We start from the raw sequence: 27,528 nt of genomic DNA on the forward strand, positions 1-27,528 counted from the left end.
ATCTCCTTTTAACCCACCGATATGTGTTTTACTAAGAACAAAATCATAATGTTCTACCAAGCATTATTAGAAATCCTAACTATACTTGTAAATTTGAAGTCGAAACACTTCTATTTATCCTTTTTTTGAGAGAAAGATTTACAAAAAGCTGCAAACAATTTTTTTGAGGTATATAGACTTAGAATATATGATGATGTTCAGACTTCAAAATGCATAGGATAGGATACATAGTCCACAAATAGATACAACTAGAACTATCCATACACAAAAATGTTTAAATATGATAAACCTGAGATTAAAAGAATAACCATTTAAATGTAAACATTTAAAAGAATACTTGGGACCCTAGTCTCTCATCTTCCTCACAAAAATGTTGTTGGATATAAGTGGGCATTTAGACTTAAAGAAAATTCTGATGGCAGTATCAATAGATACAAAGCCACATTAGTGGTTAAGGCTTTAATCAAAACTTTGGTTTTGATTTTCATGAGACATTTTCTCTAGTAATCAAACCAATGACTATTAGAGTGATTTTAACTCTTGCTATTACTCACAAGTGGCCCCTGCAGCAGTTGGATATAAATAATGCCTTTCTCAATGGGCTGTTAGAGGAAGAAGTTTACATGACTCAACCTCCTGGGTTTGAGTCCTCTGATAAATCCCTTGTATATAAACTGAATAAAGCAATTTATGGACTCAAACTTAAGCCACTTTTTTCACGTTTAGGTAATCTTAAAGCTCTGTTTGTTGGCAGATTATGCAATAGCCTGGTTTTTGTATTTTATTAATTTAAGTTGAGAAAGTATTTGTTTTTTGTTACCACCCCCTAGCTACTGGCTTCGAGGCACCAGAACCTCCTAAGAAAAGAAGGAGGCACAGAGAAGAATACACAGAGAAGAAAGGTAATTTGTATATTTCTCATTGATTTTCCTTGCTTGTTATTTACATATATATAGGTTTCGTAATAACAGAAAAAGATTCTAGAATAATTTGCAATAACGGAATTTGTTAGTGCTTGTCTCCCTAAAGCAGACATCATCAAGCAAGGATATACCCTCATAATGTGTGGTGCCTTTGCTGATCAAGCTCACCATTCTTCCTCAGACATAGTCACTGAGGTAAGATGGTTTGACAATTCTTCTTTCGGGCTTTGCTTCCTCCTGTACCCTTGGTATGCTATTTTGACCCTTGGCCCTACTGTTGTTGTTTCTGTCTCTGAGTTCCTAACATTTTTCCTGGAGAGGTTTTATGGATATGTACTTAATCTTAGTTGTTATTTTAACTGAAATTAGTAAATTTGTTCTCTAGTAATTGTGGGGTGAAAACTCAGGTAGAAAAATTACAAGGTTTGTGCAAAGAAAGAAAGAAAAAAATCTTTCTCTGCCACTATCGAAAGGTTAATGTTCGTTTTCGATCTGGATGCATGTTTTGTTCATTGTTTATGTCTATTTTTTGTGTTTTACTGTTGAAAGAAACATACATTATTAGAGAAAGGAACAATGCTAGTGTTTACACGTATTGATTTTTTTCTTTTATTGAGATTATTAGAGAAAGGCACAATGCTAGTGTTTTTAGAGATTATTGAAATGAGAAACAAGACAGGCACCAAATCTGGCTTTGCAACTGATTCTTCTGCCTCACCAGAACTCATTCCAAACACTTACAATAGCCTTAACCTTGAATACATGTGAGTCACAACATGCGGTTGTGACCGCATCAGGCATATTTGCGTCCACAATTTTGATGCCAACCGCAAGTTAAAAAACCTTAGTCTTGGTGTTATTTTTTATTTGTCATTTATTTTTCTCCTTGGATTTTGTTACAGGGTTGGAATGAAGGGATAGGAGCAAAATAGAACATGATCATATTGTAGCTATATTTAGAACCCACGAACAAGGGATAGAAATACGCAAGTCAATGAGGGTAGAGTGACTAGGGTGTCAGCCATTTTAGGTCTAGGAATTGTAGCAGTACTCAGGAGGAGTCTTTGTTACTTATTCTCATCATATTGTTACTTGTTAAAGCCTTGTTCCAGTTCTGATTGTATTCATATGGTTTGGTTACTGTAGGGGTTTTATACTTTAAGTCTGATGATACACCTTTGTTTTGTAGATTTCTGTGTGGTTTTGGGTATATTCCCCTAGCATTGTATATTGCCCTACTCCCTGTTCATCTGAAGCAACATTGTTCTTGGACTATCCAACTTATATTAGCTAAGAATGACAATCTTGTATCGAATAGAACTTTACAAAAGCCAGTGACTATATATTATGACATTGACAATTGATCATCAACACGTGCATGACTCAGTTTTAGTCTTTTAGAAGCAAAATGTTGATTCTGGAGTATTGACATGAACTTTTGTGCTTTATATCTGGCATGAAAATAATATGTAACACATCAAACTTCAATAACCATTAAGTCACTGTCATGATTCTAAAATAAATCAAATTGCCAAAATAAAATGTCAGGAGCTTTTTTAGTAGACTTATACTAATAAACTCATGCATAGTTGTAGCTTTTACCTTAAAAGTAATATTGTTGTAGGTATCCTATAATTTGATTGATGAATGTATTGTATATATCATGTAATATTCTTATCCCTTTAACTCACTTAAACAATATGTGCCTCGGGTTTGATCATCTGAGTGATAGAATGATACATTTGAGTTTGTAAGCTGATTGATCATCTGATTGATGAATGTATCCTATAACCTGATAGATCATCTGAGTTTATGACTAGGGATAGAAATATGATATAATAGATTTAGATAAATATAGTATATTTAAATAAAATATCAAGATTATTGATATGTTTATTCAATATTGTACAGAACGTCTTCAACTATAAAATTATATTTAAATGTAGTTATCCTATATAATTCAGCATCTGTTCTAGTTTCAAGCAACTGAGAAGGGTCTTGAAGTTGGGCAATGCATGATCCAAGTATTCTGGCTTGAGTGCAGAAACAGACTCTTGCTTGAACTGCAGAATCTTTTACTGAACTAATGTAATATTACCAAATTTTATGGTTGATGTTTGGCATGTGAAGTAGCCAGTTCTGATTGCATAAAAATGCATCTTAGGATTAATCTACAATCACATGTATTTGGATGATCAAAGTAGTAAAAGGAAATGAATTTTCTCTAATTGTTATATCCCAATTGTTTTGAGCTTTATTTACCAACTTCCTTTAGTTATTTTGTCTTCAAGTGTCATTTATAGTTAGATTTCTCATTTGTGGTAAGCTTAAACTTGGCTATTGCTAAATGTACCTCCTATACTTGGGGCATAGTTATGACCCTACACAAACTTATCTAGACTTGTGATACCATATTTATCCAACAAAACCTCCCTTCAAAGTCTATCTTTCTCACTTACCAACCTCCAACAAAGGTATCTTTCAATGACCTAATAGGGTCCAACAAAGGTATCAAGAACAGAAAAAGAGAAATTCAAATGAAACATATAATTCTAATTATCTGGATTCTGGACTAACAATAAGATAACACATCAATTGTTGCACTCAAACCTTCCCCGCCAGGTTCTTATTTTTTGGGGGATCAACACCTGCTCTTATACGGCTTGAAAATATTGACTGTAAAAGAGATTGTATATTTGGGTAAAATATTATATTGTTTAAGTATGAGATTAGAGGTTGCATCTGTCAATCTCAAAAGAGAAACAATAAACAGTTTAATTGATACCCTATTAAGCACTGGCATATTTGGGAGCCTGTAATCAAGCAAGTGCCATAGGCTCCATGATTGTTGATAATTTGTGTTGTTTCTTGCAGGAAGTAGCTGCAGAGATGGTTCAAAAGTTGCAACCACATGAAGCATCAACTATGTTTATTGAGGTGAAATCTGAAAACCATTTTATCCCATTTTGTTTTGGATTGTTTAGCTTGAAACCTTGTTAGTTGTTAGTATAAATTGAATTCACTAAAAATGAAATAAAAACTATATGAGAAGTAAGGATTGCCTTAAAGTTTTTCTTCGGTGGTACTCCTAGTCTTAGGATGTCATAGTCTATGTAAGAGATTAGGACCATGTCTCTACTTAAAGAAATATTTATAATTAAAGCAATACTTATGATTAGGACCGCAATGCAACATTCACAACAATGTGAACCCTTTGATCATTTTCATAAGTTTCCACCTTTGAGTCAAGAATATCTGTCACATTCCCTTCTTCCACCATCTTAAAAGCAAAAGAAGGGAATAGGATTTCTCTAAAGTTTCACTGGGATCATAGTTTTTCCTCCCCTAATGATCTCTACCAACACCATACCATAGCTATAAACATCACTTTTCTCTGATATGGCACAGTTTGTGATTCACTCAGGTGCAAGATACACTGTAGTGCCTCTAAGTGTTGTGAACACATGGCTTTGTTCACGTGTCATGAGCTTAGCCAAACCAAAATCAGAAACCTTGACCCTGAAAGTATCATCTAGGAGCACGTTTTCTGGTTTGATGTCACAATGAATAATGTTTGACTCGCAATCTTCATGTAGATAAGCAAGTCCTTTTGCTGTTCCAAGTGCTATATTATACCTTGTATCGCAATCCAACACAAACTCCTCTTTGTTCTTGTTGAATATCCATTTATCCAATGAACCATTAGCCATGTACTCATAAGCAAGAAGTCTATGTAGCATTAGCATTGTCTTCATATTATCTTTATTCATTGCAACTTGAGCATGGTTCTCTCTAATATTTGGTGCTTTAACATGACATTCTTGACTATAATGACCAAAACATAGGATTTTCATTCAGATTCATACTTGTTGGATTTATATACCTATATCCTTTTGTGCCTTGACTTGAGTCACATTGAAGATTCCTTCTTTTAAAGTTTTGACCCATTTGATTATGGTAGGTCATTCTTTGCATAGATCCTTCATTTTTCACATTTGCTTGAACTTTTAATGCTTTCTCAATAGTGCCATTTGACTTTTCATTCATCTGCATTTCACATGACCCCAGAGATGCTTGCGAATCATTCAAGGTCATTAAGCTAAGATCTTTAAACTCTTTTCAATAGATACTACCTGATGTGCCATTATTTTCTCCTATTTTTTAACCCCTTTTGCACCATTTTAAGTACAGATTAATCTTAATTTTCAAATTAATTAGGCAATTTTATTATTTGGACCCATTCAGCTAATTTGATGTTTTTAATCTAATTTCAAGAATTAATGAAGCATTGGGCTTGAATCCAGAATTGGGCTTGGACTTGAAGAGGGTAGACTATTTTATTCTACAAAATTTTATCTTATCTAGACTTTATCTTATCTAGATATTATTTCGATTTGATCTCATCTAGATATTATTTCATCAAGATCTTATCTTATCTAGATTTGATTTTATTTTATTTATGGGCTTGGATTTAAAACAGATTGGTAAGCTTTGGGGCTGGAAAACTATATAACAGCACCAAGGTTCTAGTTTAGGCTCTCTCTTCTCTCTCTCCTGTTTTCATTTTGTTTTAGGCTTTTCTTCTTTTAGACACTTTTTCATTTTGCAATTCCAATTTTTACTTTTCGTTTCAGCAATAAAATTCCATTCTTCAATCTATAATTTCGTTCTCTATTGATTAATGGAAGGCTAAGTCCCCAACGTTGTTTTCTCTTGAGGATCAAGCACAGTTCTCTTTGAGGTTCTATTATTACTGTTAATTTATGTTCATGCTTAATGATCGTTCATGATTAATTGGTGTATGTGTTGCTTAATCACATAATGAATGCCTTATGTTAGATTTTGCTTAGTAATTTAATTTAGGGTTGGATTAAGTGGTTGAAATGATAAAGGATAAACTCTCGTAACCTAGGATAAGAGACTTGCTTGTGAATCAAGGGGAAGCAACGTGTTTTAATTCTGATATTTTATAATTCACATCTATTCGCTATTTAATTTACAAAAGCAACCCCCCCCCCAATTCGTTACTATTTTCCTACTATCTGTTATGAACATTTGGTTTATCATTGCTCGATGGGAAACGACCTAGGATCACTTCCTAGTTACTGCATTTTAATGTTTATTTGATTCAGGTACGGCCTCAATCACTACCACAATCAAATTGACTGGTGAGTGTAATCATAATTCTATCTTTGGCTTCTTTTTCCATTATATTGTTGCCATTATTTTTCATATCATTGACTACCTTGTCCATTTATGAAAAAAAAATCGCATATACTTTTCATCCTTGCCTTGTTCCATCAGCTTAAAATATCATTTCCTGCCACTGCCTTTGCTGTGTTGTTTGTGCTAAATGCTCTAATTTAACCCAAAGGTCTTCTGGAGCTTTGTGATAAAAGCAACAAGAATTCTTAAGAAGGAAGGACCACTTCCTTTGTTGCCAACCAGTAAACCAAGGGTGAGAATTGGGCCTATTTGTCCTAATGATGATACCTCTGAAGCACAGAGTGTTGTTGCGGATTTTCCTAACATAGACGAGGCTCATTATTTGACCCCTAGAAGCCAATTTTACTAGGATTTTGTACATTCAAGTCAGATTATTTTAGATTCTTGATTTGTGAGAAAACATTGTGTCCAAGAATCTAAGCCAGAAGGAAAAGTACTTGTTTACTTGTTTAATAACAATATCCAATTGGAGTATTAGCGACTTTGTATTTTAGACTTCTATTGATTGACCCAATTTTGCAGTTTTACTGTGTAATTTACTCAAATTACCAATCTTGTGGTTTAGATAAGATGGACCTATAACTAGGATAACATTATTAACATAAATGGACATTGTTTCAAACTCTTTTATAACCAGGGAAAGCACATTCTAAGGTTTTGTGACTAGCTCACAAAAAACTAATTGAATGTGAGAAATCAAACTAAACCTTTAAAGAGTAGATTGCATGCATTTAGTGAATCAAGTTTGTGAATTATAAGGAAAGAAGGACTTAATGAGGAAACTAGAAAGCAATTCTTGCTAGGAAAGGGGAAAAGTGATTGCTTTGTGATTGGGGTATTTCTTCAGTTAATTGCTTTGTGATTAATGGCCCGCTGCTTCTGTGACTAGTGTTGAGTTTTGAATGATGTTTTGTCATTTTTCTTCATTCTGCAGCCTTATCATTAGTGCATTCATGGCAACTTCTTTGTCTTTTGCTTGCTTCTCTACGGCAGCTTTAGTTGCAAGGCGTAAAGAGTACCTCTACTGCTTGCTTTTGGGAAGCCCTTGCCACCATTGTGAAAGCTGAAACCAGATTTGAATCTCTATAATATTTATTATTAATTAGCAGCAAGTTGTTAAGTAATTTACACACACACAAATTCTCTATAAGAGTTGTTGTTGATATGGTTCCTTTGGCATGCCCTTCAGAATGCTTTTGCAGCCAGTCTTCAATATGATAAGTGTTGGTTCTTTTGATGAAGCAAATATATAAACTAGTTGACTGCCTTGAAAACTACAACAAATAAAGCAAATATATAATCCTGGCAGCAACTATATAATCATTTGATGAAGCACTTAAAGCAAATTTAAACTTTAAGCCAACTCATTGTCACATATTTATATCTGTTTGATGATTGATGTAGGTGGTCATTGAGTTATTTCTTTGATTCTTGCTTTCATTTAGGACCGTGCTGCTCATCATCACAGGTACAAATGTTTGTTACCAATTAATATTTTTATTACTTGTTCACTGCCATTAATGAAAATTGATATATGCTATACAAATTGTGTTCATGATGAGTGAACCTTGGATTCCCGTTTGAGACTGAATGCAATGATTCTTACGGACAGTTTGCATTAATCATTGTATTCAATCTTGAATTGTCCATTTTGATAGTTTGGGGAGACTGATTTTTATGGTAGATTCATGCGTTAAGGTTAACATTATTTTGTTTAATTTGATGAAATTTCAGTACAATGCATTTCAAGTTGTTCTCTAAGTGCATACTTGATTATCGGGAAATTAATTTCACCGATTTCATGTTGTGTACATGCGAAATGCTGCCAAAATTTTGTCAAATTTATCAAAATAGAATTAACTATAATGTATGAAGCTACCATAAAAGACAGTCTTCCTGAATGGGATAGGGCCACACCTATAATAAAAAAGTGAGACTTTCATGCATTGAATAACTTTGTGAGTATCACGGAGTTATTACTTAGTTGGACCAAAGTTGGATGAATGAAAGTCGCATCAACCCAGAATATGAGGAAGGCATAGAGCAGTTCTTGCAATTTGCTTCAAAAAGAGGTTGATCGGATGAAGATGGAAAATATTATTGTCCTTACATCAATTGTTTGAACGGAAGACGACAAGTATTGGACAACATATGGGAGCATCTATTGTGTGATGGGATTAAGAAGAATTACATGATATGGATATGGCATGGTGAATTGATAGACATGCAGAGTGGGTCCCAATCTGAACCGTTTGATGTAGAAATGGGAGATCGCTTGGAGGATATGATTCGTGACCTTGGACAAGAGTCTTTTCAGCAAGCACATGCCCCTATGTATGAAGGATTGCAAAGTGATTCAAAGAAGCCTCTGTATATGGGGTGCAAGAATTCCTTGACACTGTTGTCAGCGGTGTTAAGTCTGGTTAATGTCAAGGCTAGATATGGGTGGAGTGACAAAAGCTTTACTTCACTACTTCAAGTAGTGCACGAGCTGCTTCTAGAGGAAAACACGTTGCCTAAAAGTTACTATCAGGCCAAGAAGATACTGTGTCCGATAGGTATGGAGTATCAGAAGATTCATGCTTACACGAATGATTGCATACTGTACAGGCATGAATTCAAAGAAATGTCCAAATGCCCTAGGTGTGAGGCGTCACTATACAAGGTGAAGGATGATGAGGCCTGCAATTTTGATGAAAACTAAAAGAAGGACCCTCCAGCAAAGGTGTTGTGGTATCTTCCCATCATTCCAAGGTTTAAGCGTCTTTTTGCTAATGGAGACGATGCAAAAGACCTGACCTGGCATGCAAATGGGAGAAACTCTGATGGAATGGTCTGTCATCCGGCTGATTGCTCCCAGTGGAAGAAGATTGATGGTTTATATCCAGATTTCTGCAAAGAGGCAAGAAATCTTAGGCTTGGACTAGCCTGTGATGGAATGAATCCATATGGCAATTTAAGCACTCAACATAGTTCATGGCCAGTTCTACTAGTAATTTACAATTTGCCTCCTTGGTTTTGCATGAAGCGAAAATACATGATGTTGTCTATGATGATATCGGGCCCAAGACAGCCAGGAAATGACATTGATGTTTATCTAAGTCCATTAATTGAAGATCTGAGAAAGTTGTGGGACGAGGGGGATTTAGTGTTTGATGGGTTTTGCAAGGAGACTTTTGAAATGCGTGCAATACTTTTTTGTACCATTAATGACTTTCCAGCATATGGGAATCTAAGTAGTTATAGTGTTAAGGGTCATCATGCATGCCCCATCTGTGAAGAAGACACAAGCTACATACAATTGAAACATGATAGAAAAATAGTCTACACTAGGCATCGGTGTTTTCTAAAACCTCATCACCCTTACAGGCGATTGAAAAGAGCATTTAATGAAAGTCAAGAGCACGAAACTGTGTCGATACCGTTGACTGGTGAGCGGGTCTTCCAGCGGGTTGAACACCTGAATACTATATTTGGAAAGACCCAAAAGAAGGATAAAAGTAAGACTTGCTTATGGAAGAAGAGGTGCATTTTCTTTGATCTTTCATGCTGGTCTGATCTAGATGTTAGACATTGTATTGATGTTATGCATATGGAGAAAAATGTATGTGACAGTGTCATTGGGACGCTCCTTAACATTCAAGGCAAGATGAAAGATGGTCTGAATAACAGTCAAGATCTAGCTGACATAGGTATACGATCGCAATTGCATCCAAGGTCTGATGGGAAAAAAATATACTTGCCTCCAGCTTGTCATACTTTGTCCAGAAAGGAGAAGATAAGTTTTTGTCAGTGTCTGTGCCAGGTGAAAGTCCCACAAGGATACTCTTCAAATATTAAAAGCCTTGTGCAGTTGAAGGAGCTTAAGCTAGTAGGGTTAAAGTCTCACGATTGTCATGTGTTGATGCAACAATTATTAGCCGTGGCCATACGAGACATTTTGCCTAACAAAGTCAGGTTAGCCATAACTCGCCCGTGCTTTTTCTTCAATGCCATATGTAGTAAAGTCCTTAATCCTGTCAAGTTTGATGACCTGGAAAATGAGGCCACAATTATACTGTGTCAACTGGAGATGTATTTTCCTCCTACTTTCTTTGACACCATGATTCACTTAATTGTTCATCAGGTCAGAGAAATTAAATGTTGTGGTCCTATTTATTTGCGTTAGATGTACCTGGTTGAGCAATACATGAAGATCTTAAAAGGGTATACCAAGAATCTACATCGTCTGGAAGCATCTATTGTTGAAAGGTACATTGCAGAAGAAGCCATTGAATTTTATTCAGAGTACATTGAAAAGGCTAAACCTATTGGCCTTCCTGAGTCTCGCCATGACGACAGAGTGGGCGGTAAGGGTTCAAAAGGACTGCATGTTATCACTCCAAGTGTAGAAGATTTGTTACAAGCTCACTTGTATGTGTTGAATAACAGTAATGAAGTTTTGTCATACATACTTCAGCATGAAGCTTTAGTCAAACAAAATAATCCAAAAATGTCAAAGAACTGGATCTTGAAAAAGCATAACAAGACTTTCTCTGATTGGTTTAAAGATACAATCTTTGCTAATGAAAATGCTTCAGAAACATTAAGAAAGCTAGCAGATGGGCCTAAAAGAAATGTTATAACTTGGCAAGGATACGACATAAACAAGTATTCCTTTTACACAAAATCACAAGACAACAAAAGTACAATGCAAAACAGCATGGTCACCCTAAGGGCTGAATCTCAACACTTCGCAAGTGTGCATGAAGAAAATCCTTGTGTAGCTTCCATCCCTTACGTTGGATTCATTGATGAAATTTGGGAGCTTAGCTATGTCAAATTTATTATGTGTATTTTCAAATGTAAATGGGTTGACGGCAACACCGATGTGTGGACCGATGATGTAGGATTTACGTTGGTAAACCTAAAGAAACTAGGTTACCACAATGACCCTTTCATCATGGCAGAACAAGCTAAACAGGTATTTTATGTAAAAGACCCTTGTGATGAAAGGTGGTCTGTGGTTCTACACGGAAAAACAATTGGTGTTAATGTAGAAAATGATGATTCATACATGGACAGTTATGTTAGTCCTTTGTCCACACAAATGACTCCTAACGTCGTCGGAGAAGAAGAAGCTGATGACGTTCATGCTAATCATAATGATCATGATGAAGGAGAATTAATTAACATCGTCTAATGTAATTTTCTAATTATTTATTTGATTTCGGTAAATTGATTTACATAACTCATACTGTGCTTTTTGATAATGTTAACTAACTCAAGTTTTACTGTTTACAGAACAATGGCTACTCCACCTGGCTCGCCTCCTCCTCCTCCTCCTCCTCCTCCTCCTGCAAACCCATCAACGTCTTCATCTACCATGAAACGGACACGTAAAGCCACACGGCTACGATCCTTGGCCACTAGACCACCTGGGGCAGAGAGACCAGTGGTCCACGTCAATCCTACAACTGGCAAGGCCGACGGTCCCCAAAAAAAGAAATTAAGAACATATTTGGGGATTGTCGCTCATGATAGGGTCGATGTGACATACGAGACCTGGAAGGAAGTCCTTGCTGCTCAGAAGGATTTGATATGGGAGGATATTCAGGTATGTTTGTTTTCTTCTTTGATTTTTTTAGTAGCCAAAATTTATAATTTACTAACAATAAAACCTAATTTATTGTTTGTCAGGCGGAATTTGAAATCCCTGAAGCTTTTGACAATAGGACAAAGAAGAAAGTTCTTCAGATGGTGGGCGAGCAATGGAGGCAGTTTAAATCCAATTTGACCAGGAAATGGGCACTTGTAGCCGACAAGGACGGTGTGGACGACACTGTTTGTGAAAAATATGGCATTAGCAAGGAGAAATGGGCCCAGTTTTGTCAGACCCACCGAGATCCCTCGTGGGATGTATCTACTTTGTAATTTGAATTGTTTTCCACTAAAAATTCAGTTCTTATAATAGATTGTATAAATCATTTTCATTAATGTTTGAATTTTGCAGGATGTGCGGAAAAAAGCACAGGCCATCCAGAAGCAAAACACCGCCCCCCCACGTGTTATCTCATGGGGGTTATGATTATTTAGAACAGAAGCTGATGGCTGAGAAGACAAAGAAAAAACTAGAGTAAGCTGCTCAGTCCGGAAGCACTAAGGGCGTCATTAACCCTCCATCTCCCATCAGACGACGCGTGAAGTGGAAGATGGCCCGCACCAAGAAAACTGGGCAGATGACGTCTGAGGCCACAAAGGAAATCGCTGAGAAGATTGTAAGTCAAATGTAAATTAAGAATTGTAATTATGTTTGTTTATTATGTGAATGCCTTGAACAAATATATGTGTTATGTACAGGATTCTTTGGAGGAGCAGGCGTCACAGGGTTCGTTTGTCCCCCATGGTCGTCAAGATGTCCTGACTGTTGCCATTGGGCGACCAGAACACCCTTGTCGTGTGCGTGCTGCTGGAGCCGATGTCACAATCAAGCAATACTTCGGCTTTGCTCCATGAAGCTGCCGCAGTTCCTCCTCCATCCCTCTCGAAGAACTCAAGCAGCTCACTCAACAAATCAGGGACCAGCTGGAGGAGTCGATCACAGAAAAAGTGACTCGGCAGCTCATGGCATCCTTCAGCCAGATGCAGTCCCAGCTTCAGTCACAGATGCAATCACAGGGACTTGCACTGCCTCTAGAGCCTGAGGTTGGACCCTCAGCTGCTCATGTTAGCACAAATGGGAGTTGTGTTGATCCCTCACCGACCGATCCAGAGATGGGTGACTCAGACAAATGCGGGTTGTACATCGAAGAAAATCCCTCCCGCCTGGTTGCCCTAGGAAGAGTTTATGAGGGATTCACAGTTGTTCACAACATCACTTTGTTGCATGGCCAGGTGAAGGTTGGTGTTGAGGAGGTTAAAGATGCAGAGGCTCCCGTTCCTATACCCACTGACGAGGTTCAACTAGTGGGGTAGGCACTGAACACCTTCCTTGGTTGACCGACACATCTCGTGAATCGTGTATCAGAACAAGTATTTTACTCTGATTATATGCCTTTCTTTTCAATTGATTTGTTCACTGTAATTAAATTATGTTATTTCACTGTGTTTGATAAACAGGCAGTTGTGTCTCCAGCAAAGCCTCCAGATAGGCCGGATCCTGAGGTCGATGATCCCCTGTATCAGATGACATTGACCATCCCACAGCTTTTATTGAAGCCTCTCCAGGTTATGTAGGATGCTACCGTGGTTGAGGTGTTTAATCCAGACTTCCCATTGTACATCAAGCACGAAGATCTCTCCGAAATTGCACACGATGGTCAATGTCTCAGCATATTTGTTATATAGTTGTGGATTCTGTAAGTCAGTTTAGATTATTGTTAATTACCTAAGTTTTTGTTTTAAATTCATACATAATTAACTTTGTCTTAAAACCAACAGGAATCTGACTGAGACAAGTATGCAAGCGGGGAATTCCAATGTGTATGGATTCCTCGAGCCAAAGTCCATTCAGAGATCTGGGAAATCGCAGTTTGAATCGGAAAGTTATATCAAGAGTTGGATGCAGAGTTCAAAACGCGATGTCTACCTTGGAGCCTACCTGAATGGGTAAGTCAAACAAAACAACTAAATTTAAATAATGTATAATACTACAATAACCCATATTCGTCTCCACTACAACGGCCACTAGAAAATGGTTGTCATTCTACCTAAGGAAAACCTTGTTGTCTGGTTTTGTTCCCTACATAACAGACCAGACAACTACCTTAAGGGAATAATTAACAGGTCAGTGTTGTTTTCAATACATTTGCATTAGCATAACTGAACAACATCAATATTTTAATGTTCCTTGTATTCAACAGTGCTTTGAAAGGACTTGATGATACTCCACAACCTAAATCCAAGGCTACATCTAGGTGGATTGTTGTTAGGGTACGTGATTTAAATAAAACTTGTACTTATATATATTGCTTATGTGTGTGTACACTAATTGTGGTTAACGTTTAATTAATATCCAAATTTCATTATGTATTTAGTGTAGTAGACAAAAAGGAAGCACTTAGTGAGGCTATTACGTCATGCATTGGATGTCTACGATAATCTTAGGAACTTTCAGGAATAATTGGGAAACGGTAATTCTTTATTTCAAACAAAGTTTATGTTAGACAAGTGGCCTCAGATATCTTAAGAAGGGGAGGTTGAATTAAGATATTCCAAATTACTTCCCCAATTAAAAATCTATTTCACTTTCTATTCAAGTTATAAATTCCCTTAACAATGAACTTCTTAAATATTAATTCAAATAAAAACAATTTGAATATGAATATAAAGCAATAATAAACAAAGGAGTTTAAGGGAAAAGAAAGTGCAAACTCAGATTTATACTGGTTCGGCCACACCCTTGTGCCTACGTCCAGTCCCCAAGCAACCCGCTTGAGAGTTCCACTATCTTGTAAATTCCTTTTACAAGTTCTAAACACACAAGGACAATCCTTCCTTTGTGTCTAGAATTTCTTTACAACAAGAGACCCTCGGTCTCTTAAACCCTTAGAGAATTAAAAGGAGAAGAAGAATGAATCTCTCTAGAAAGAGATAGATTTTACAGGTTGAGCACTCAAATAATTCCTTAATGAATTACAATTGAATTGGCCAAGGAATTCTTAAGAGGATAAAATGATTTTGCTCTTTGAGAGGATAAACACTTTTGTTCTGAAAAACTCTGAGCAAATTCGTGTTATAAGTCACATATATATAGACCATTGGTGGTCATCAAAAAGCCCTTTGAGAAGTTGTGACTCTTAGAAAGATTTTTCTGAAAATCTTGTCTGGTAATCGATTACAGGAATTGTGTAATCGATTACAGCTTTTAAAATTTGAATTAAAACGTTTATTAACTGTTGCTAATCGATTACCAAAATTGTGTAATCGATTACGCAGTCTAAAATTTAAATTCAAATTTTAGTAGCTGTTGTAAAACATATTTGGCCACTGGTAATCGATTACATCCTCTGGTAATCGATTACCAGAGAGTAAATCCTTTGAAAAACACTTTTTAATTTAAATTACTTGGCCAAACCTTTTGCTAATTCAATTAGGAATTCCCTTCCTAATATACTAGTGATCATCTTGATGTTGTGACTTGTAATCTTGAAGTATTGTCTTTAATTTAATCTTGAAAAGCCCATTTGCATCAATTGCATCATATCATCATGATCATCATCAAAACACCAAAGGCAATTGCATCTACAATCTCCCCTTTTTTATGATGACAATACAATTCCTGAAATCAAGATTCAAGCAAGCAACAAACAATTGTATATAGATAAAATGTGCGTTTACTCCCCCTATCTTTCGGAATTTATGATCACTTGATTTCTAAGTTAGTTAAGCTTTTCTTCAACCTTTTCTCCTCCTTTGGCAACATCAAAAAGCCAAAGTACTCGGGAATCAACACAGATATAACAATGGAGTAGAAAAATATAAATAGCAAGGTATAAGGCATAACCATCCAAACTCACAAATAAGAAATAACCAAACCAGAATCCAAATAAATCAAAACGTCAAAAACCACATAATGTCAAAGCAGAAAAGGCTGAAATCCAAATACCACAAGATAAATAAAGTACTTAACATAATAATTTAAACTCTAAGAAACTGAATAGCCAAAATACACGGCTTATAAAAGACATATAATTAGAATCTAAAGTCTAAGAAGGCGAAGGTGGTGGTGGAAGATCGAAACTCTGACGAATGTAACCTACATCCTCTTCAAGCTGTGTGAGGCGAATGTCCATACCGGCAAAGCATGTATCTAACGAGTCGAAGCGGTCACCAACATAAGAACGAAGACCCCGTAATTCGGAGAGGACTTCATTCATGAGTGCTGAATCATCGCGCTGAGGAGGAGGTGAAGGAGTACGTTCATCTTGAGGAGGGAGTGCATCCTTCTTCAGCCATTGACCATTCCGATCTTTACGGTACCCAAAGGAAGTCACGACACCAGCACCAATTGCAAAGGAACGCTTGACTTGAACAAATGGTTCATCATCAAGCGGAATTTGAAAATGACGCAGAAATAGAGTAATCAAATGTGGATAAGGGAGAGGTGCATTGGCCCGTAATGCCTTATGCATTCGGTACCGAACCAAATGGGCCCAGTCGATCTGACGTCTGATAAGAAAAGCCCACATAAGAATCAAATCCTCCTCAGAGGCTTGTGCTAAATTTGAAGACCGAGGAAGCAAAATCCTAACAATTATATAGTGCATGATGCGATTATCAAATGTTAATGACCCGGCCAGCAATCTACCGGTCATTTCAGCTTGATCATTGCAGGCCATACGACGAGCATCATGACTCGAATAATCAAATTTCCAGTCATCAACAATGGTGCCCTCAAAAGGTGCACCTTGACTGGGTAAATTAGTTAAAGAAAAGAACAGTGACTGATCAATGACCATAGGAATACCATGCACCTCAGAAATAATAATACCATCCTGAATTTTTAAATTGCAGTAGAAGACCTTTGCAAGTTCAGGATAATATGGCAATTTTAATGACATGAAATCAACAAGGCCAGAATTTTGAAACACTTGATAGCAATCAAACGTTTCATCATTAAAGAATTCTACATCTAGGTACTTAGGGTCTAAGATGATTCTAGAAGAAAACTGAGAAAGGTACCGTAGACGCTGATCATCGGAAGAAAATAATGGTGATGATCTTGGAGATGATAAAGATGGATGAGTAGGTGCTGTGGATGCTTCAGATGGTCCGTGGCAGCGATGGGCAGTAGCATCAGCGGTGGAGGATGATCCCTTTCTCTTCTTTGATGGCTCTGCCATTTGATGAAGTTTTTGTGGATTTTAATCGGTGGAAGTGAAAGAGAAGTGAAAAAGAGGAAGATTGGGCTTTACGGGATGTGATTTGGTGAAGAATTGAGTGAGATTCGAAGATTTGAAGTTTTAGGTATGGAGGAAACGTGAAAGGAGGCTGTGGCTGCGTAGCAGCTCTGATTTCGTGAATATTTATAGATGAGGATGAATTGTAATCGATTACAGGGATTGGTAATCGATTACAGGACCGATAAGCCTACTGGTAATCGATTACAGGATGTTGTAATCGATTACAGGCTGCCTGTTCATGTGTAATCGATTACACTGGATGGTAATAGATTACCAAAGCCTATCCTAGGCTAGTTTCTTAAGAGAATATCTATGTTTATGCTAAAACACATCCAATATGATTAATTATCACTACTAATGCACTTAATTCAATCATTCAATCATTACATACACAAGAAATCATAAATTCTATCATAATAACAAGAATTCAAACAAGATCAATCAAAATAATCTATAAACAATCAATCATAAGAGTAAATTAATCAATCAATCATTATTTTTCTAAATCTCTAACATCTAAGAGGCCTAATTCTCTTCTAATAGAGAAGAATACTTCCTTGGGGAGAGGTTTTGTGAAAATATCAGCAAGTTGATTCTTAGTATCAACAAACTCTAATACACAATCTCCCTTTAGGACATGATCTCTAAGAAAATGGTGTCTAATCTCTATATGTTTAGTTCTAGAGTGTTGAACTGGGTTTTTGGATAGATTTATGGCACTAGTATTATCACACTTAATAGGTATGCGATCAAGAATGGTGTCATAGTCAGATAATTGTTGCTTCATCCATAAAATCTGTGCACAACAACTACCGGCAAAGATATACTCCGCTTCAGCAGTAGATAAAGCAACATTGTTTTGTTTCTTACTATGCCATGAGACAATAGCCGATCCAATGAATTGACAAGTTCCACTTGTGCTTTTTCTATCAGTTTTAGATCCGGCAAAATCAGAATCAGAATATCCTATTAAGTTACATGTTGAATTCTTAGGATACCATAATCCTAAATTGATTGTTCCTAATAGATATCTCATGATTCTCTTTACTGCACTTAAATGTGATTGTTTGGGGTTGGATTGAAACCTAGCACACATGCATACACTAAACATAATATCAGGTCTACTAGCAGATAAATAAAGAAGAGATCCGATCATCTTTACTGCACTTAAATGTGATTGTTTGGGGTTGGATGTTAACCTAGCACACATATTGTTTTATGTCTATAGACTGACCAGATTCATCTTTATCTAAGTAACAACTAGTGTTCATCGGTGTAGACATGTGTTTTGCACTTTCCATCCCAAATATTTTGATCAATTCCTTGCAGTACTTGGATTGATTGATGAATATACCTTCTTGAGTTTGCTTGATTTGTAATCCCAGAAAGTACTTTAGTTCTCCCATCATTGACATTTCAAATTCACTTTGCATATCAAGGGAAAACTCCTTGCACAATGAATCATTAGTGGATCCAAAAATTATATCATCAACATATATTTGAACCAACAAAATATCATTATGCTTTCTCTTTATGAACAATGTGGTATCCACTTTACCTCTAGAGAATTTTTTTTCTAGAAGAAAATTGCTTAAGCGTTCATACCACGCCCTAGGGGCTTGTTTCAAACCATAAAGAGCCTTTTGTAATTTATAAACATGATTTGGTTTATCCAGAATTTCAAAACCAGGGGGTTGTTCAACATATACCTCTTCTTGAATTAAGCCATTTAGAAAAGCACTCTTAACATCCATTTGATAAAGTTTAAAATCCATTATGGATGCATATGCCAAGAGCATTCTAATGGCTTCTAATCTTGCAACAGGAGCATCTGTTTCTTCATAGTCTATTCCTTCTTCTTGATTATACCCTTTTGCTACTAATCTGGCTTTATTTCTAATAATTATACCATGTTCATCTAATTTATTTCTAAAAACCCATTTTGTTCCTATGACAGGATAATTTTCAGGTTTTTCTACTAATTTCCACACATTGTTTCTTTAAAATTGATTCAATTCTTCTTGCATGGCAATGATCCAGTTATCATCTATTATGGCTTCTTTTATATTTTTAGGTTCAATCATAGATACAAAAGCCATATTATTGCATAAGTCTTTAAGAGAATGTCTAGTTGTTACCCCTTTTGAGATATCACCAATGATGTTATCGAGGGGATGATCTCTTGAAGCTTTCCATTCTCTTGGAAGTTCATCATTGGATTTGACTTCTACTGGAGGATCTTCATTGTTTCCTTTATCATTTCCTTTTGAATCTTGTTCATCAATATTCATATGTTCTAAAGAATCTGCAATATCATCTAGCATATTCTTTCTTGACAAGATAGCATTAGATTCATCAAAGGTAACATGAATGGATTCCTCGATATTCATAGTTCTTTTATTATATACCCTATATGCTTTGCTTTGTAATGAATATCCAAGAAAAATACCTTCATCAGATTTTGCATCAAATTTTCCTAGATTATCTTTACCATTATTGAGCACAAAGCATTTGCAACCAAAAACATGTAGATGAGAAATATTAGGTTTTCTACCATTATATAACTCATATGGGGTTTTCTTTAAAATGGGTCTTATTAAGGCCCTATTCATGATGTAACATGCAATATTGACCGCTTCAGCCCAAAAATACTTTGGAAGAGAAGTATCATTTAATAAAGTTCTAGCAATTTCTTTCAATGACCTATTTTTCCTCTCAACAACTCCATTTTGTTGAGGGGTTCTAGGTGCAGAAAAATTGTGTTCAATACCATGTTCATCACAGAATAATTCAAAATCTTTGTTTTCAAACTCACCGCCATGATCACTTCTAATGGATGCAATCTTAAGATTTTTCTTGTTTTGTATGACTTTAGCAAGTTTTCTAAATGCTTGGAATGCATCACTTTTATGTGTAATAAATAATGTCCAAGTATATCTACAGAAATCATCAACTATAACTAGGGCATAGTAATTTCCTCCAAAACTCATGGTTCTAGATGGACCAAATAAATCCATATGCAATAACTGTAAGGGTTGAGTGGTTGAAACAACATTTTTAGGTTTGAATGAGACCCTTGTTTGTTTGCCCTTTTGACATGCATCACATAGTTTATCTTTTTCAAATTTCAATTTAGGCAAACCCACTACTAAATCTTTTGAAATTAATTTATTTAAGTGATCCATGTTTATGTGAGCAATTCTTTTATGCCATAACCATGGATCATCATCTTTGCTAAGAAAGCAATGATTGTTTTCTAGTTTTATGCTTAAGTCTATCATGTAAACATTATTGACTCTATGTCCTACATGCTTTATATTAATGTCATGCTTATGTTCTATAAGACATTTTTGAGAATCAAATGATACTAGATAGCCTTTGTCGCCTAATTGACTAACGCTAAGCAGGCTGTGCTTAAGGCCTTCAACAAGTAGAACATTTTCAATGGAGTTTGAAGAATTTGTACCTATTTTACCAACTCCAAGGATTCTACCTTTGTTGTTGTCACCATATGTTACATGTCCGCTTTTCTTTGGAGAGATATGTGTAAAATTTGATGCATCTCCAGTCATATGTTTTGAGCATCCGCTATCTATGTACCACTTCTTCCTCAAAGACACCTACATAATCAAGTTTTTGACTTAGGTACCCAAACTTTATTGGGTCCTTGCATGTTAGTATAAACTGAGGATCCTTTTGGGACCCATATCATTTTAATGTTGCTGTAATTTTTCTTGAAGTAGCAAGTTGATATGCCATGTCCTCTTCTTCCACAGTAAAAACAAGTGATATAATTACATTTTTGTGTGAAAGTAGAAAAGTTTTTATGAAACTTTTGTTGTTTTTCAGATTTATACCCTAGTCCATTCTTATTGGAAACATATCTTTGTTTACTTAATATGACATCTAAATTATTTTTACTATAAGAAAATTTAGCAAGTGAATTTTTCAACTCTTTAATTTCATTTTCATATTTTTCACAACAACTACAAGGATCTGATATTTTCTTGTCAGAAATAGTGGAGATATTAACTTTTTCATTTGTTTTAGAAATTGAGACTTCATTTCTAAGATGATCTAATTCTTTGTTTAATTTTGAGATTTTATTTTCTAAATTTGAAATTGTTTTCTTTGAAGATGAAACTAATTTTGCAAGTTTAATTGACTCTTTATGCAGATCAGCAAATGCTTTTTGCAATTCATCAAAAGAAATAGATAAGTTATTTGAAGATGTTACCTCTTCATCACTTTCGTAACTTTTAGCCATAAGGCAGAGATTTATCTCTTCATTTTCTGAATCTTCAAAAGATTCCATATCATTTTCATCCCATGTGATGTATGTTTTCTTCAGTTTCTTTTCATTGAGATTTTTCTTTTCAGATTTCTCCATCTTTTTTCTTGAAGATGGGACAATCAACCCTCAGATGTCCAGGTTGATTACATTCAAAGCATTTTAAAGTAGAGGATGAAGTTTCAGTCCTTCTCTTTGATTTAAAATTGGGTCGCCTCTGATTTCCTCTTACTTTAAGAAACTTGTTGAATCTTTTTACAAAAAGACTTAGATCATCATCATCATCTGGATCATTTTCCTGATCACTTTCTTCTTGAATTGAGGATGATGCTTTAAGAGCAATTCCTTTCTTTTTCTTGTCATTTTCTTCATGTTGGTGTAATCTCAATAATTCCATCTCGTGTTCCTGCAACTTTCCAAATAAAGTGGCAAGGGACATGTTAGACAAATCTCTTGATTCAGTAATGGCCGTTACATTGGGTTGTCATTCTCTACTTAAACATCTTAACACCTTGTTTATGAGATCCTCATTTTGAAATTCTTTACCTAAGGCTGCTAGATGATTTACTATATGTGTAAATCTCTTTTGCATGCTTTGAATATTTTCATTTGCATTCATTCTAAATAATTCATACTCATGAGTTAGTGCATTTATCCTAGATCTTTTAACATCTGTAGTTCCTTCATGTGTTAATCGAAGAGTGTCCCACATTTCCTTAGCACTCTTACAATTTGAAACCCTGAAATATTCATCCATTCCCAGGGCAGATGTTATTATGTTTTTGGCTTTTAAATTGTATTGTACTCGTTTTCTATCCTCTTCAGACCATCTATTTCTAGGTTTTTCTATAGTTATACTTTCACTTGATGAACTGCCATCTATTGTAATTCTTTCTACTGTGGTGGGTATATAAGGCCCTATTTTTATGGCTTCCCAAATATTTAGGTCTATTGCCTCAATAAAAATTTGCATTCGGGTTATCCAGTAATGGTAACCCTCTCCATTAAAGATTGGAGGTCTATTGATAGAATTCCCTTCTGGAAATAAGGAGTTTGCTGAGGCCATCTTTTTCTTGAAGCTTCTAAACTTTATACAAGAATGAAGCTCTGATACCACTTGTTAGACAAGTGGCCTCAGATATCTTAAGAAGGGGGGGTTGAATTAAGATATTCCAAATTACTTCCCCAATTAAAAATCTATTTCACTTTCTATTCAAGTTATAAATTCCCTTAACAATGAACTTCTTAAATATTAATTCAAATAAAAACAATTTGAATATGAATATAAAGCAATAATAAACAAAGGAGTTTAAGGGAAGAGAAAGTGCAAACTCAGATTTATACTGGTTCGGCCACACCCTTGTGCCTACGTCCAGTCCCCAATCAACCCGCTTGAGAGTTCCACTATCTTGTAAATTCCTTTTACAAGTTCTAAACACACAAGGACAATCCTTCCTTTGTGTCTAGAATTTCTTTACAACAAGAGACCCTCGGTCTCTTAAACCCTTAGAGAATTAAAAGGAGAAGAAGAATGAATCTCTCTAGAAAGAGATAGATTTTACAGGTTGAGCACTCAAATAATTCCTCAATGAATTGCTATTGAATTGGCCAAGGAATTCTTAAGAGGATAAAATGATTTTTCTCTTTGAGAGGATAAACACTTTTGTTCTGAAAAACTCTGAGCAAATTCGTGTTATAAGTCACATATATATAGACCATTGGTGATCATCAAAAAGCCCTTTGAGAAGTTGTGACTCTTAGAAAGATTTTTCTGAAAATCTTGTCTGGTCATCGATTACAGGAATTGTGTAATCGATTACAGCTTTTAAAATTTGAATTAAAACGTTTATTAACTGCTGGCAATCGATTACCAAAATTGTGTAATCGATTACACAATCTAAAATTTAAATTCAAATTTTAGTAGCTGTTGTAAAACATATTTGGCCACTGGTAATCGATTACATCCTCTGGTAATCGATTTCCAGAGAGTAAATCCTTTGAAAAACACTTTTTAATTTAAATTACTTGGCCAAACCTTTTTCTAATTAAATTAGGAATTCCCTTCCTAATATACTAGTGATCATCTTGATGTTGTGACTTGTAATCTTGAAGTATTGTCTTGAATTTAATCTTGAAAAGCCCATTTGCATCAATTGCATCATATCATCATGATCATCATCAAAACACCAAAGGCAATTGCATCTACAGTTTATTTTCTTGTCATTGGTATTACATTATTAACTTATGTTTTATTTAATCATGCAGTATTTTAACGATTTTAGACCATTGGAAGCAAAGAGATTGAAGGCGCTTCGCATCCAGTGGGCACAATTTTATCTCAAAGTTAGAAATCTTAGGGAACTTAGGATGTTAAGGAACTATTTCATTTTAGGTTACTTAATTAGTTTACTACCTTGTTTTACATTTTTGCCAATTGCTATGTCATTTGAACATTGAATATTCTTTATTGATTAATAAATCATTTATTCATAGTTATCAATTGATAGTTTAATATAGCTTTCTGCTAAAAACTGTTTGAAAGCAAAATGCAAATGATATATGCTGTGATCTATGGTCTGATTTCAATTTTATAGGTTAAATTTTGGGTTTTATGTAAAAATAGAAAGTCTATAAAAAAAAAAGCCTAAAAACAACATCACTTTTTTATGAAAACCGATGTTAATATACATAAACAACGTCGATTTTTCAAAAAAACCAATGTTAACATACAACTTAACATCGGTTACTCAAAAAACCGATGTTATTTGTCCAACTTAACATCGATTTTCTTAGAAAACTGATGTTAATATTCAAAATGTTAACATCAGGTTTTTATAAAAACCGATGTTAACCTATAAACATTTAACATCAGTTTTGTATAAAAATCGATATTAACGTGTAGATTAACATCGATTTTGTATAAAACCGATGTTAACGTTTCTAACTTAACATCGGTTTTTATACAAAACCAATGTTAATATATAAGTTAACATCGATTTTGATACAAAATCAATGTTAATCTATAAGTTAACATCGGTTTTGTGGAAAAACCAATGTCACCAATCAACATTCATACACTTTTTTTGGTGTAATTCTTATTATATAACATCGGTTATTTAGATAACCGATATTGTCAATTTTACGTTAACATCAGTTTTATAAAACCGATGTTAACGATAATATTTTCAACATCATTACTTTCAACATCGGTTAAAAACTGATGTAGAAAGTCCTAAATAACCGATGTAAAAGGTGTATTTTTTAATAGTGTGACTTTGACAAATCCTATGAGAATGTTGTATGCAAAAGAGAATCTAAGACACAGAGTATTAAACGAATGTCTGAAATGCATTACTTAATGACATATCGTATCTGATGCAATCCTACCCCGCAAGGGCATTGGTTAGAAGACTCCAAGTAGATTAGGCTAGAGATCCAAGGAAAGGCCCTAGGGTTCTCATGAGCCTTAGGGTAGATTTTGAGCCCATGGGCTAAGTATGAGCCCGCTTATCTTTGTAAATATTAGAATAGGTTTTTCCTTCGTCTAGGCCTTGTATTTTGGCCATTCTAGTAGTATAGGGTTTTAGCCTTGTATTTCGGGGCATTTTGAGTTGTCTTTGTAATAAGGACTTTTTTTTTATTTTCATGTTTTTTGTCATGGGGGTGAGCTTAGCTATTATAGGGGGTGTGTAGCTAAGCTCTAGCTTCTCATCTCAAGGAGGTGAGCTTAGCTATTAGAGAGGTATGTGTAGCTAAGCTCTAGCTTCTTTAGGAATCTTCTTAAGGAAGCTTCTCAAGGAGGTGAGCTTAGTTATGAGAGGGGTGTGTGTAGCTAAGCTCTAGCTTCTCAAGGAAGTTTTCTCAAAGAAGCTTCTCAAGGAAGTTTTCTCAAGAAAGCTTCTCAAGGAAGCTACCTAGTCTATAAATAGAAGCATGTGTAACACTTGTTGTAACTTTGATGAATGAGAGTCTTATGAGACATACTTCAAAGTTCCACTTCTCTCCCTCTTTTATTCCTTCAATTCCGTGCTCCCCCCTCTCTCTTTCTCTCCCTCTTTCTTTTCCTCCATTGAAGCATCCTCTCCAAGCTTCTTATCCAAGGCTCATCTTGGTGGTGAAGCTCCTTCTTCCATGGCTTATTCCTTAATGGATGGCGCCTCCTCTCACCTCCTTTCCTTTGTCTTCCGCTGCATCTCCATGGTGGAAAATCACCATTAAAGGATCCCATTGAAGCTCAAAGATCCAGCCTCTATAGAAGCTCCACAAGCAAGCTTCCATCAAGTGGTATAAATCACCATTAAAGGACCCCATTGAAGCTCAAAGATCCAGCCTCCATAGAAGCTCCACAAGCAAGCTTCCATCAAGTGGTATCAGAGCACAAGAGCTTCAAGTAGGTGCTCCTTAAACCTCCATTAATTTTTTTGCTTTACCTTCTCTTCCATTGTTGTTTCTTCATTTTTTTCTCCATGTATCTCCTCACATGTCTTGTGCTAAATGTTTTTAACATGATTCTTTACATGATTCTTTAGAGTTTCCACCGATTAAACTTGCTATAGAAGCTAGATTTGATTTTCTATGGTTCAAATTTCTTGTTCCTGTTCTTGAACCATGAATTGTGTTGAGTTTAGGTTCCTTTGAGTTTTGTCTTGTTATTTTTTGTGGCTGAAACCTAAATCATAAAATTCTTACAAAAATATTAAAGTAGAAGAAAACGTCAAAAATCTAGAGTGACTTGTTCACCTATTGTAGTTTTGTCATAGAAGTCATGTCTAGTCATGAAACTTGTCACATAAGATTTCTTATGTTGTGCTGAATTTTATTTTTCTTGTTTCTTTGTCTAACTCATTTGTTCATGAGTGTATGAAATTCTTTTAGCCTATTAGTTGATTTGAGTCAAATCTTTCATGTTAATTAGTCCTTAACATGTTCATGCAAAATTCTTAGAGTCTTTGATTGTGAACCTTTTCTTGAACTTTTAGATTTCCTTATGATTGTGTCTATTGTGAATTTGAGTTTTGGTGATTGAATTGTTGGCTGAAATGTTGATCCTAAGTGAATATTGAACTCCTAAAACTGTGGTAAACAATCCTAGTGAGTTCAACATACATAGGAAGGTTGAAAGTAAGCCCAAGGCAATCAATATACCATGCTTAAAAAAAATCGCTGGTGCTGGCAACTTGGACATACAAACTTGTAAAAATTACTGAGAATTGGTTACTTCGAATTTTGAGTTGAAATTTTTACTGAATTTTATAGAAATCTTGAAAAAAGTTATAAAAAAAGAACCAAGTGATTTGGGTAAAAGGAAAAAATAATAAAAATCACACAAGTTGGCAAAAAAATCAGTATCCAGGAAAAAAAAGTGAAAAGGAAGTGTGCTTGTTGTTTTGGCTCAAAATTTATTCTATAATTGGAAATTTCAATTCAAAATTAGTGTGAAGACAAGTGCCAAAGCTAGAGTTTTGTTGAGTTTTTTTTTTTCAGTTTTTTTTACTCTACTCTAGAGCCATTCTAAGTTTCTCTTTGAGTCCTAGCTTGCTTCTATGTCCTTTTCATTGCTTTAATTGTTGAATAATCCTTGAAATATTGTCTTGTTAAAACTCCATTGGTTTAGCTTTCATTTTATTTTTTTTTGGTCTTTGGTTATTGCTTGTCTCTTTGTTTCCTTGTTTGTGGGTTGCCATATAGGAATTGGAAGGAGGATTGGTGCCATCCCTTGAAGAATTTGAGTCCAGAAGCAAGGGGCCAACCACCTTAAGAGCTATTGGACTAAGAAGCACTCCAAATTGAGTGAATTACCAAAGAGAGAACAACCACCAAAATTGAGGACCGTTTTGTAATTTTGTAATTTGCAATTTACTTACCTTCATTGCTTTCAAGTTTTTGTAACAAAAAGGTCTTTCATTGGAAGTGTGTTGGGAGCCTCCAATAGGTTACCAAACTTTCATTTGTGTGTAATAATTTTAGGCAATTTTTACTTAGGATAGTGAGTGTTTTGTTGGGAACCTTGAATGTGGTCATCCAAACACTCTTAGGATTCACCTAGTTTACATTTCTTGCTTACTTTCATAGCTTATTTCCTTTACCTTCCATTGTCAAACCGCCTAGATAGCTTGCATTTTACCAATTAGTTTTTTTACATTATCTTTCTCACCTCTTTTAGTGTTTATTTGGCTAGTTTCAACCATAGTTTCTTTTACCTTTT

At 35.3% G+C, this 27,528-nt stretch overlaps 1 protein-coding gene across 1 annotated transcript; it reads right to left on the reverse strand.

Moving 5' to 3' along the window:
* Positions 1-4,339: 4,339 nt before the first annotated feature.
* Positions 4,340-4,669, reverse strand: LOC114373228 (G-type lectin S-receptor-like serine/threonine-protein kinase SD2-5). The gene has a single exon (XM_028330747.1). The coding sequence runs from the start codon at positions 4,667-4,669 to the stop codon at positions 4,340-4,342; it is 330 nt and encodes a 109-aa protein (XP_028186548.1).
* Positions 4,670-27,528: the final 22,859 nt, after the last annotated feature.

This window comes from Glycine soja, chromosome 11, assembly GCF_004193775.1.
Source record: "Glycine soja cultivar W05 chromosome 11, ASM419377v2, whole genome shotgun sequence".
Classification (NCBI taxonomy): domain Eukaryota; kingdom Viridiplantae; phylum Streptophyta; class Magnoliopsida; order Fabales; family Fabaceae; genus Glycine; species Glycine soja.

Bases quoted from the DNA above. Each gene is read 5' to 3' on its own strand.
- LOC114373228 (XM_028330747.1), bottom strand. From the start codon at position 4,669: ATGCTAATGCTACATAGACTTCTTGCTTATGAGTACATGGCTAATGGT.